At 43.3% G+C, this 13380-nt stretch overlaps 1 protein-coding gene across 2 annotated transcripts in view; it reads right to left on the reverse strand.

Moving 5' to 3' along the window:
• Positions 1-13380, reverse strand: part of LOC112224127 (PH and SEC7 domain-containing protein 1-like) — a 54481-nt gene continuing 41101 nt past the window's right edge. For both annotated transcript variants that reach the window (XM_024387448.2, XM_024387449.2), the window contains 6 exons: positions 7836-8029; positions 7452-7522; positions 6254-6411; positions 5106-5250; positions 4680-4823; positions 1-4472 (listed from right to left, as the gene is read on the reverse strand). In XM_024387448.2, the coding sequence (XP_024243216.1) occupies positions 4206-4472; positions 4680-4823; positions 5106-5250; positions 6254-6411; positions 7452-7522; positions 7836-8029 (979 nt within the window). In that variant the 3' untranslated portion in view covers positions 1-4205. The remainder of the gene's footprint in view (positions 4473-4679; positions 4824-5105; positions 5251-6253; positions 6412-7451; positions 7523-7835; positions 8030-13380) is intronic.

Genomic DNA, 13380 nt, shown 5'->3' on the forward strand with positions numbered 1-13380 from the left:
TCACTTTTTGGAACACTTTTATTTTTCCTTTATGCTTCCCAAAAGAAAAGCTCCTATACAAACAATGTGTTCTTACAGAGGTGAGGTTTTAACAGGTGGTGGACATGTGTACAGCTAAAATGAGTAAAACAATTCAAGTAAAAACATTTTAAATGTCTCTCATTGGCAGCATTCTAAGAAAACTGAAATGAGTCAGAACCCCACTGTAGTGTATTATATCACAGTTTTGAAAGCGTTGGTGTGGTGTCTACAACACATCAGCATAAAACAGCATTAAATACATTGACTTTATTCAGCTTCATAAAACAAAAAACATGACAATGAACTGAAGGACAAAAATGTTGTTCTGTATATTAACCATTCATTAAATACACTAAACATAATACAAAGGAAAGCAGACCATAATAATATTATCTCATGCTGTTTTATATATATATATATATATATATATATATATATACACACACATGTCACATTCAGAAGTGCTGGCTAGGAATGGGTTGAACATACAGTAACACCTAGGCTTTAATTTCAGTATCATAGAGCGAACACTTGTTGGGAGCTAGTGGTTTCAATGCAAACCAGTGCCATGGAGACCCTGCAGCTGCTCTGTGATGATGTCAGAGGGGGCGGGGTGGCAGATTGGGCATAGAGAGCTCGCTGAGGTTGAAGCTGAGGCTAGTCCCGGCTATCATACTGCTTTATAACAGATTCTATACCGTATGCCTCTCTCCCTCATGGTTAGTGCCTGGGACACAGAGAACAGGGCATGTATTGCATAGACCCTATGATATGAACAAATAGTGTGTGAGAGATGAGATTTTCAGTTGTTCACCTGTTGATTGAACAACACAATGTCCCTTTGTATGTAAAAGGCCCTCAGTCCTTACCCTGTTCCCTCCAATGTCCGAGGGGACATGTCATTCTGTGGTAGACTACCCTGGCAACATATGCCACCAGTGTCAAACACTATCGATAAATACAAGTACCAAGCAGTAATATCACAGCTGTAACATCGTTACAATACAATTAAAGGTATATATCATCAGTTATAGTAACAATAAACACATACAGTTATCTGATAAAGGCAGCTCCCTAAAAGATTAGTGAGATGATGACAGAGACAGAGGGCAGAACAAACTGACAATATCAGTGACAGAGGGAAAGTGAAGTGATGCGAGAGAGGAGGAGGAGTGGAGGGGAGAATAGAGAGGGAAAGAAAGCATGAGCAGAGGAGACTGGAGTGGAGAAGAGATCATGGAAAAGGAAGGAGAAGAATTTGAAAATGACTGAGGTAAGATAGGAAAAGATGAGAGGCAAAATACACCATGCTAAACTTAGACATAACATTCAATTATCTGTACTAAAATTGTACAAAAAAAACCCCATTTCCAGCAAGGTAAGTAAAGTTAATGGACACAGCTAGATAAACCGTTGCTGCTTTACAACATCACATGAATGCACTGGCTAGACCATTATCCTCAGCCACATTCCTTAAATAGGCTCCTTAGTAGAACAGCAGGTCAGCCAGGTTGCAGCATGCTGCATTCAATGACATTCACAAACTTACAGCAGAACAGAAACACATCTCCTCAGATACACGCACACTCACACGCACACAAAGAACTCTCAGTCACCAATCACACATAGCTCAGCAGTGCTCCATATCCAGAGACTGCCAATGGGCCACCCTAAAAAGCTTGTGCAGTGCAGGTGCAGCAATGTTATGGCTGAAAGGTAACTGAATGTCCTGCTAAACAGCTCTCTCTGCTGGTACGATGCTGGCATTACAGCTGTTCAAGGCCGACATTTGAAAGCCTGAGTAGCTTGAAACTGAAGGTATGTCATGAAATAGTTATGTTGATTATTTTTCTTTACATTGACTGAGGATATGGTATGGATATGCTTCCATACATATTCTGTCAATAAATGTCTTGCTGCTTCCCCCGTCTATTAGCCTACAAGGCCCTCCTCACGCATTTCACACGTTACACATACACCCACTACATTATTCCATATGTCTGTTTTTCATGTAGCAACAACAGCAAAACATTACTCTGTGACAACATCAACATCAACAAATACCTTCAAAGTGAATCATGCTACCAATTTAAAGAAGAATGCCTCTCTCACTCGCTTCAGAATACTTCAGGCCAGGGAGTTGAAATAATGATGGGAATTTGATTATGGTATTGTCCCACCTCGCCAGATCTCCTTTCTCAATCTCATCATTGTTTGATAGATACATAGGCATTTAGACAATACTCAAGATTGTGCTGGTGCCTTTGTTGACCCTTTACATACAGAATACTATGTAAAAACACATGATTATCATAGATCGCTTTCAGGACATTTAAATACAGGGAATGTATAATATCAACTCTGTATGTTTATTTTATGCATATTCACCAGGATATATTGTAAAACGACATATATAATGTATCATACAATATAAGCATAATATAGTAGTTGGCAGGTTATTAGAAAACATATGCCATAGGTTTACTATAATAACACTTATGTATAATGACACTTGTAACAGTACACAGGAGGAGGGGGAGAATGTCCAACATCAACAGGTTATTGTAAAATGCTGTACAAATATTGAAAAAACAAGTACATTCAGGGTCTGCCTGGTGAGTGTTAAAACAGGTCTTATAAACGAGTGATTACACAGGGAGTAACAGGGAAGACATGTCAATACAACAGGATTAGTACAAAGACAACATAACCAAAACATTTTTTTCCCCAAGAAGAAGAAAAAGGCAGAGCTCGATGCAGGCATGCTGAGAAAAAAACAACATTCACGCACAGAGTAGTAAAAAGAAGCCTGCTGCAAGACAAAGCTAAAGCAACTGGCTAGGTAGGAGGGTTAACAACTGTTATTAAAGGGGCAATCTACAGTTTTGAACAATGACATAGCGGTTACCCTACCACTGATTTGGTAAACAGCTGAGGGATGAGGCTGGCGTTTTGAGGCTATACCATGTTTGTTTACAATTACATTGTTTACAAACAAAGGAGTTAAACAAGTTTATATTTTGGGTTGAACTAAGCTCATGAGGCATCGATAGATTTATTCTTCAAAAATCAATGGCCATTTTTATTAATCGCAGATTGCCCCTTTAAGGAAAAGCAATTAAGAAACCATGGGCCTCTCTTGCTGAGAGGATTATTAAGTACAAGTGTACATTTTATTTTACTCGTGTGTAGCTGTACAGTAGTAAACTAGTGTGGCTCAAATGACATCAACCACTCTGACAACCCATTTGGAATAGATGGTAGAGAGGGGAGCCACAGTTACCCCCTCTCTGAGACAGAGAATGTGAGAACAGGGGAGCAGAGAGAGAGGGGGCAGAGATTGGAGCGGTTTGAAGTCATGAGAGCACAGTCTCTCGCCCTGACTTGGGCCAGGAGGGAGAGCTGCAACTGAGCCTTCATTGCAGATCCGGGTGTGTAGTGCACTGCCATTCTGATCCACTAGAGCCACCTTGTTGCCATCACATTTGCCCCAAAGAAGAGTTCAGGAGCTACAAGTACCCTTGTCGTTAGGCTCCCTCATGGATGTGGACACACACAGATGTCATGGAAAAAAAGGGAACAGCAATGCAATGAGTCGAGGATCTAGCTCCTATTACTACAGTATTACAGTACTGTAACACGTGTTCAAATCAATAGCACAGTCATCTGAGACTTAATGTATCAAATGTGTAAACATGTTTGGTCCCAAATCAGAGGAAAACATTTCAAGAAAAAAGGCTGGAGGAGGGGTTTGTGGGAGAGATGCCCTGAAAGAAAAGGAAAGAAAAAGATGCTGGATGGGAGTCCTTGTACGGCGGTGATATTGCTTACGGGAGGAACCTCTGTCTTACCATACAGTATGGTACCGTCTATTAACATACCGTATGCAGCAAGCTTTCGCTGGAATACCTTCTTTCCAAGCTGCATGACCTCTCCAACGCTCCTCCCTCCCTCCTGCCCCAACGCACTGCTGGCATTGGCCAGTCATAGGATCTGCACCGCTGCACCTCCCCTATTAGCCGAGGAGATCGGGGGTGCCGGGTGGTTGCGCCATGGCGTATACAGTACACTCTCACCCCTTTCCTTTTCAAGCTCTTATAAGCCCCCTCCACTGGATTTCTAATAAAAACTTGCGCAGGGAGACAAACCTGCCACGTCATCACCACCCGGCGCCCCGCCCTGCCTCACTTCTTGACGGCCTGGCGGTAGCTGTATCTCTGGGCCTCAGTGTGCTTGGAGCCTTTTCCCATGCCACTGCAGCCCACCGGCTCCTTGGTGCTGCTGCCCTGGGAGGCCTGGCTTGCCTGGCTGAAGTCCTGCAGCGTGGGGCTGGAATGGGCGCGCTGCAGCCCGTTGTCCTCCAGGATCTGAACCTCGAATACGGACAGGTCATCCTCGCCGCAGCGGATCTTGTTCCGCAGCAGCATGGCATATGTACCGTAGCGTGTTTTCTACATGACAGAAGAGGGAGGGGATGGAGGCAGAAGGAGACAGAGGGAGAGGAGGGAAGGCAAGAAATGCAAAGAGGGGAAGCAGAGGAAGTGAATGAGACAGAAATGCAGTGCTGCATAATTACTTAACGCTCGACTAAATTCCAATTTCTTTCTTTTCCTTTCTGTTGCCTTTTAAAAGTTCACACACTGTCGCCTCGGGCTCACCTCAAACTCCAGGTACTCGTCTCGCTGGCGGTACTCCTCCAGCTCGCGGCCTTTGACCTTTCGGTCTGGAGGATATGAGCGCAGCTCAGCCAGTTCAGTGGAGATGGCCCGGAACCGAGTCTCATGGGACTGGACCTGCTCCTCCTGTAGGCACAGATACTCAGAGTTCAGAGTTCGCCACCCATGTCACCTGACCAGGGTGATGGGAAGATAGACGTCCATGCATTTTCTCCCAGCACATCATCATCACTCATGTCAACTCTCTAGGCCTGAGAGAGTTTTGAGTTTTGTCCTTGTGGACATTTAAAATAATCACATTTATTCATTAATTTTAAAGAGTGCCTTCAGGGATTTTTAAAATTATGGTGGTGATATGGTATGGTCAATTTGATTGGTGATATGATGATATGGTGTAAAGGAGGGTACCTGTGACAGTTTGGAGGTGGAGCTTGGCAGCAGAGGTCGGGCAAATTTCTTCTGTGAACCAATGGCTGCAGGGAAAGGTGGCGCCGAGAACATGGCTGCTACCGTATTGATGCGTGTGATCCACGACTGCATCTGCTCTGTGCTTCTATGGTGGACAAAGCACACACGCACAGTGAGTTTGTGAGATCGTGTTGCACAAACACAAACCAAGGATGGACTTGCACGCATGCATATACACAACATACACACACCACACTCGCACCTCCTCCCACACACACACACATTTCAATCCCCACCGCACAGTGCTAACTAAGACATCTTAGTGATTATCATCACGGCTGCTGAATACAAAAAAATGCTGCTTTTCTCAGACAGCTCTGCCACAACTCCTTGGACACTGGCTGAGAAAGGAGAGAGACAGAAGTAGGGAGGGAGGGAGGGAGGGAGGGAGGGAGGGAGGGAGGGAGGGAGGGAGGGAGGGAGGGAGGGAGGGAGGGAGGGAGGGAGGGTAAAGAGAAAAGAGAAAAGAGAAAAGAGAAAAGAGAAAAAGGGAGGGAGAGAGAGAGAGACAGAAGGAGGCAGAGCGAGAGAGAGGGAGAGAAAAATATAGGAGGGGAAGAGAGTGAGGGAGAGAGAGGAATGTATCTGGGACAAATGCAGGCTGCAACTGGAGAAGAGCCGGTCCTCCTGGGGGACTAGGACATGTGGCCACGTCATGTGCCTCTGCATCCTGAATTTACACCCCCCCACTGCCCTCCTCCTCCCAAACACAAGCACACACGCACGCACACAGACACAGCAGGAGGTAGCAACAGCCATTATTTGGCTGGTGAGAAGGGGAGAGACTGGGGCGAGACAGGTAGTGCTCAAACAAGGAGGCAAGAGGAGGAGGGCGACCTTGCAAATTCAAGCCCAGGTTTATTGACTGAGGTGGATGTGTGCTGTGCAATTAAGAATAAGTTGCAGGATATGGTTCCAAGACAAAGAATGAACCCTCTAGCATTCAATTGAAAGTGTGTGAACCGAACTCGTAAAAACGAGGGATGGCTCGATCTTACAGGAGTGTGAGAAAGCAAGGTATAAGTCAGTCTTTGAGGTGTGTTAAGAATGAATGAGACAAGAACAGTGAAGTGAGGGATGGGACTCACGGTGCCTGGAAGAGGTAGACCCTCCAGTCGGCGGTGCGGAGGTAGAACACATTGGGTCTCTTGCTGTAGTCGGCAGCCCTCATGGCCAGAGAGTGGTGGATGGATACAGCGTTCTTCAGATCTTCGTCCGACAGCTGCTTATCTGGCCGGTACTCTCCCTGAATGGTCAAACAATGACAATCGTCATAAAGTGTGAATACGTCATTATGTCATTATTGACCATCGCAGTAGTTCTTCTAACCGCAGGGTAGTGTATTCAATGCCCAGATGGTACTTTAAGTACCGATAATCTAATTTGGTTGTAATGTGAGAATGTTAAGCATCAGTAAGTTGGCAATGGATGTTATGGTGTGAAATGTCATCAATCATAAAACACAGCAATTGATTGTAACTGGATTGTGGATGATTGAATCAGGACACTCTAGTAGGTAACTGTGTCCCGACCTCTCTTTCTGCAGGATGACTTGTTGTTGGGATGTTACAAAACAAATCATACTAAGGAAAGGGGTATTTTTGACACCCCAGTAAGGGGCCTTGCCTCTCCCCAAAGCAGACCTGACTGTTGGACCAGAGACCAGTGCCCATAGACATACAGTACATAAATCATTGGCACAGCTGCGTCGCAATGGTAACATCTCTGGACGGACCCTTGCTTCCGTTCAAATTTAGTGGAACACAAGCCCAAGAAGCTGACAGGGCTGCCCGTAGCAAAGGCCAGGACCACTGGTCTATATGGGCATAGAGGGCAGTGCCAGGTCTGAGGACTGTAGTCTGAAGGCACTGAACAAAAGACTCAACCTTTGTGAATGATCTCATTCTGATAATGTCCACACTCAACAGGGTATGAAAATCCATCCGCATGGTTGGAGAGTGCATCTGTATGAGCAGTTTTAGTATTTCAGTTTGTGTCAATCAAATATTGGTATACGTGTATCACAAATGTTATTGTATATGGGTATGTAACAAAGTGGGATCTTTTGTGCAATCTTTTGTTTTTGTTTTCTTTGGTGCAGAAACTGTATCGTTACTGAATACGAGTATGTAAAAAGTGATTGGACTTGGAAGTCTTTTTGAGACTTTTCAGAACATTTTGCCATGTTCTGTGGTGTGGAACAGTGAAAGTCTCGTGAGTTCATAAAGTGGGACAGAAGTGGCAGAAGTTTCGTCACACCTGCTCCCGTCGGCAGGAGCTGCTCACCTTCTGTAGGTAGAGAATCAGCCCTTTCAGAATGCCATAGAACGTCTTCCATCCTCTTTTCCCACGCGGTGCTGTGACCAGGAGAATAGTTAGGTCAAAACTCAGGTCAGCTTCAAATGTCCATACTAACATCAGACCTCAATACATTGCTTCATACTAAGTGGTAGGAATTATACGATTTGCTGTATGTGGACCACAAGAAGTATACTGTAGCTGCTGCTAAAGTAACAGCAAAAGACTAAATGAGTAGGATTAACAAATAAACAGCGATGCGGATAGGGAGGGGATAGGGGGTTTGACACATTCTATGATGACTTATAGTGGTCAATATTATATATTTTTTTACCAGAGCTATCAATGTATGTATATGGTTTTGGCACGTACTTCTTTTGCCGTCTGAGTCAGCGTGCACCTTGCGCACCAGGAAGCCGTTCTTGTACAGCAGGGCTCCTGAGGGCTGGGCCATGGCCACTAGTGGTTTCCCGCCGCTGGCCATGCTCTTCATGTGTTTAGAGGCGGAGTCTGCCTGGCTGGTGTCCCCCAGCTCTGAGAAAGACTTCCGCATCTCCTCCTCGTCGCTATAGCGACAATAAACAGAAGGGTGAGAGACCTGGTTACTATTTTACCACGCCTCCGTTGGCAACACATCAACCAATCACGTTCAACCAATCACTTTCCATCAATCTCACTCTGTGACCGTCCATTATAAGATAGGATGAGACAGAGTAGTTTCCATAGCAGAACACATAGGCCTATTCAAAGTCCCTCTCCCAGTTATAATGTGCATTTTGTCATCTACCAACATTTCTAAAGTGGTGTGTGGGTATAGCCTTGGTTATATAACATATTTACAAAGCACAATTCTACCTAGGGGAAACCTGAGTGAATGATAGTGTTTCTTCCTCTTCAAAGCCTTAATTTGCTGTCTTCCCCTCTTCCTCCCTCCTTCCCTCCACCATTTCTTTGTGATTTCCTCCTGGTCTCTAGAGAACCAGTCCACTCTCCTTGATCAAAACACACCGCAGCAGGAGAGCGACACGATCGATAGCATGGCAGCTTTGAGGTGAAAAACAAGGGCATTCTGTTCCACTAGGGACTTCCTATCTCTGAGATAAATTTCAGACTTGTCACTGACTTTTTCCGTGGCATGTTTCCCCATTGTTTGTGAGAGGAACCCCTCCAAAATGGTGAAAAGTAGTACTTTCCCAAATGCGAAACTAGCTCAAACAAAACAAATAAATGGGTTACAATTGATGTGTTATTAGAAAACTATACAATGTCTGTGGTTATCAGTGCACGATGAAAATAGAACTGTGTCTGTATCTTAGTATACGGTTGATTGTCAACCCTATACCAGTGAAGGCTGGTGGAAGGAGGGTGGCTTATTGTAATGGTGGAAACAGAATGAGTGGAAAGGTATCAAACACATGGTTTCCATTTCAATTGGTTTCCATGTGTTTGATGCCATTCCATGTGTTTCATATCATTCCATTACAGCCATTACAAAGAGCATGACCTCCGACTGAAGTGACACTTCCATACTGTACATAGAGCCAGGAGGTTTTCCTGATCACATGGCCTGACAGGAAAAACTATGTTCGTAGTTATACATAGGCTATAATTATAGGGCCCAGAGTTTTTCTTCTTCATGTCACAAGGTCAGGAAAAACTCTGTAGGCACTGCCTACTAAATGTATTCAAACCTTGGCTTCCTACTAATCCTAGGATTTGGAGATAGTTTCAGCACTCTGTTACATACCCCATCAGAGCAGCCATGAGGAGCCATTTCTCTTAACGAGAGCTTAGCAGCTGAGGATCAGCTCTCTCAACTCTCGATCTGAGTGTTATTATAGACGAGTTAGTCCAACGATGTCACATTAGGTCCCACTGGGCACAGACATCAGTTTAATGTCTAGTTTTGATATACATTTGGTTGAGTTGTCAACTAATGTGAATTCAACGTGAAATCAACAACAACAAAAACATCCAGTCAGTGGCAGCCCTGTGAGCAAATACAGTTTGTTGATGAGAGAGGTCAAAGGAGAATGGCAAGATTTGTTCAAGCTAACAGGCGGGCCACAAAGAGACAAATAACGGCGCAGTACAACAGTGGTGTGCAGAACGGCATCTTTGAACGCACAACTCGTCCACTATGTCGACTCTTATCAGTTAAAACAAGAAGAAGCGTCTCCAGTGGGCACGCGATCACCAACACTGGACATTTGAGAAGTAGAAAAACATTGCCTGGTCCGACAAATACCAGTTCCTGTTGTGTCATGCTGATGGCAGAGTCAGGATTTGGCGTAAGCAGCATGAGTCCATGGACCCATCCTGCCTGGTATCAACGGTACAGGCTGGTGGCGGTGGTGTACTGCCGTCCAATCTGCAGCAACTGCATGATGCTATCGCCTCAGCATGGACTAACTTCCCTGTGGAACATTTCTGACTAGTAAAATCCATGCCTTGAAGAATTTAGGCTGTTCTGGAGGCAAAGGGTGTTTAAACCTGGTACTAGATGGGTGTACCAAATAAACTGGCCGGTGAGTGTAGTTTGGAATTTTGAGGCAGGTTCAAATAATGATCCACTCCAGTTCCACTCAAGATGAAGATACTGTACTTAGTATAAACCATTTACACCACATCCCCCCTTACTTATATGATAATCCTACAAACATGGTTGGGCTGTTGCTAACATATTTTTACATGTGGGATAATCTGGACCTGACGCAGCAGTTAAGAGGATAGCTCATTTTAAGAGCTGAACCTTTCCTATAATGTTTCCCAATACTAGTCAGTTAATCCACCAAATATCAGCCAAACCCAGTTTAAAACAAGGACTACACTTGTTACCTCAGTTTCACCTGTGTAGAAGTTCACAAAACAGACGTGCAAACCACCATCAAAATGGACTCCCTTGGAAACCTTTGAGATTAAGATATGAGTAACCAGCAGTACACAACAACAGTTAGCTCTATATGAGTGAGAGACAGAGCAGGATGGAGAGCTAGTGAGAGCTGGTGAGCATGTGTCTCAGAGTTCTAGCCTGTTGCCTGGTAACTGCTGGCCTGCGTGAATCTCACTATACACTGTGACAAAGTAAAGGGAGAGAGAGAGAGAACGTGAGAGGGGATGGACGGAAATGGGGGAGCGAGCAAGATAGACAGAAAACAAAAGCCTAGAAAGACAAAGCTGATATAAGAGGTAGGAGCCATAATAAAGAGGGGATAGGTGAGATAGAAGGAGAGGAGAGGAGGATAGGGTGGTGATGTGTAGGGGGAAGAGCGGGAACAGGTTGATTAGGTCTGGGGCTGGGCTGGCAGACCTGCACGGCATGTTGGGAAGTGTGATGACATTGTTGCACCAGTAGCTAAAGTGGACACAATAGTCTTGTCACACCTATGACACTTTCCCATTAAAACACATATGATGCGTGACAAGATACAGTATCAGTGTTCCTGTATACTGTTGTGGTCAGGTGAAATAGGGCACCCGATGCAGAGCAGAAGTAATCACAACGCCTGACGTACATTACCGTGATGTTAGAAAGCATTTCATCCATGGAAATGGTTCAGCTTTTATTTTAGTCCTCAAAATAATCATTATCGTAACCAAAATCTATCAAAATCATCATTATGTAAATGAGTGATGTAGCTGTAGGTGCTATTTGCATGGTCCCTTATAAATAAATGAATAAATAAATCATTTAAATCATTGGACTGGTATATTGGTATTATTATGAGAATGTTTTTCAGAAGCCTGGTGGTGTCTATATTCTAATGCCAGTGAAATGGGTTCTTCTTATTCCTTCTTCTAACAGGTGATAGGAGCCAGCAGGAGAGGATACAATGGAAGACAGGATGATTATAGAAAAAATAGCCTAATTAAAGGTGCACTATGCAGAAATCGCTCCACCATTTTGTGGTTGCAAAAATTCTAACAGTTTGCTTAATTTCAGTTTATGTGACAATACAAGCATAGAGAATGTCGAGATCATTGTACAATCTAAAACTGCTGTGAAATATATTTTCAATTACCAAAATATTATATTTTCAGCTGTTTGAAGCTGGTGTACAAAACTGAAAGTAAGACGCAAAAACAAAACTTAAGAACCATATGCATAGAAATAGCACACATAGAACACATACCACTTCTTAAACTCGCTTTCAATGAGAATGATGATCTATAACTCACATTTCTATGTGAATTTGGTTGGGTTGCTCTAAAAGTTATATATTGCAGCTTTAACGGGGGGAAAAAATCAGCAATGGCATATTTTCAGTGAACTCTGAAGCTCTTCCAAATATTGTATTTTTTCACAACTGACGCCAGACATATTGACATAGTAAGGCGTGTAGCCTTGTGGTTAGAGTGTTGGACCAGAGACTGAAAGTTTGCTGGATCGAATCCCCCGAGTTGACACGGTAAAAATCTGTCGTTCTGCCCCAGAACAAGGCAGTTAACCAACTGTTCCCCGGTAGGCTGTCATTGTAAATAAGAATTTGTTCTTAAATCCTGTTTGGCTAGGGGGCAGCATTTTCACTTTTGGATGAAATGCATGCCCAGAGTAAACTGCCTGCTACTCAGTCCCAGATGCTAATATATGCATATTATTAGTAGTATTGGATAGAAAATACTGAAGTTTCTACAACTGTTTGAATGATGTCTGTGAGTATAACAGAACTCATGTAAGGCAAAAACCTGAGAAAAAATCCAACCAGGAAGTGGGAAATCTGAGGTTGGTCATCTTGCACTTCCTCGGGCTTCCACAAGATGTCAATAGTCTTTAGAACGTTGTTTCAGGCTTCTACTGTGAAGGGGGGCTGAATGAGAGGGGAATGAGTCAGAGGTCTGCCAGCAGCCACGAGCTCGTGAGGCGCGGTCATGTGAGAGTTACCTCGCGTTCCATTGCTTTTCTATAGGCAAAGGAATTCTCCAGTTGGGACATTATTGAAGATTTATGTTAAAAACATCCTAAACATTGTTTCTATACTTCGTTTGATATGTTTCTACGACCAGTAATATAACTTTTGGACTTTTCGTCTGACCTTTCCGCTGGACTTGCATGCGCGTTTGGGTTTGTTTACCAAACGCCCTAACAAAAGGAGGTATATGGACATAAATGATGAACTGTATCAAACAAATCAAACATTTATTGTGGAACTGGGATTCCTGTGAGTACATTCTGATGAAGATCATCAAAGGTAAGTGAATATTTATAATGCTATTTCTGACTAATGTTGACTACACAAGATGGCGGATATCTTTTTGGCTTGTTTGGGCTCTAAACGCTGTACTCAGATTATTGCATGGTGTGCTTTTTCTGTAAAGTTTTTTTGAAATCTGACAAAGCGGTTGCATTAAGGAGAAGTTTATCTAAAGTTCCATGTATAATAGTTGTATCTATTATCAATGTTTATGATGAGTATTTCTGTGAATTGATGTGGCTCTCTGCAAAATCACTGCATGTTTTGGAACTACTGAACATAACACACCAATGTAAAAATAGATTTTTGGATTTAAATATGCACTTTATCAAACAAAACATACATGTATTGTGTAACACGAAGTCCTATGAGTGTCATCTGATGAAGATCATCAAAGGTTAGTGATTAATTTTATCTATATTTCTGCTTTTTGTGACTCCTCTCTTTGGCTGGAAAAATGGCTGTGTTTTTCTGTGACTTGGTGGTGACCTAAGATAATCGTTTGTGGCGCTTTCGCTGTAAAGCTTTTTTGAAATCAGACACTGTGGCTGGATTAACAAGAATTTGATCTTTAAAATGGTGCCTAATACTTGATTTAGAGAAATTTGATTTATGAGATTTCTGTTGTTTGAATTTGGCACCCTGCAATTTCACTGGCTGTTGGCGAGGGGTGCCCCATTCCCAGACAGGTTAACTGACTTGCCTAGTTAAATAAACCAAAGTGT

Source organism: Oncorhynchus tshawytscha, linkage group LG25 (genome assembly GCF_018296145.1).
Source record: "Oncorhynchus tshawytscha isolate Ot180627B linkage group LG25, Otsh_v2.0, whole genome shotgun sequence".
Classification (NCBI taxonomy): domain Eukaryota; kingdom Metazoa; phylum Chordata; class Actinopteri; order Salmoniformes; family Salmonidae; genus Oncorhynchus; species Oncorhynchus tshawytscha.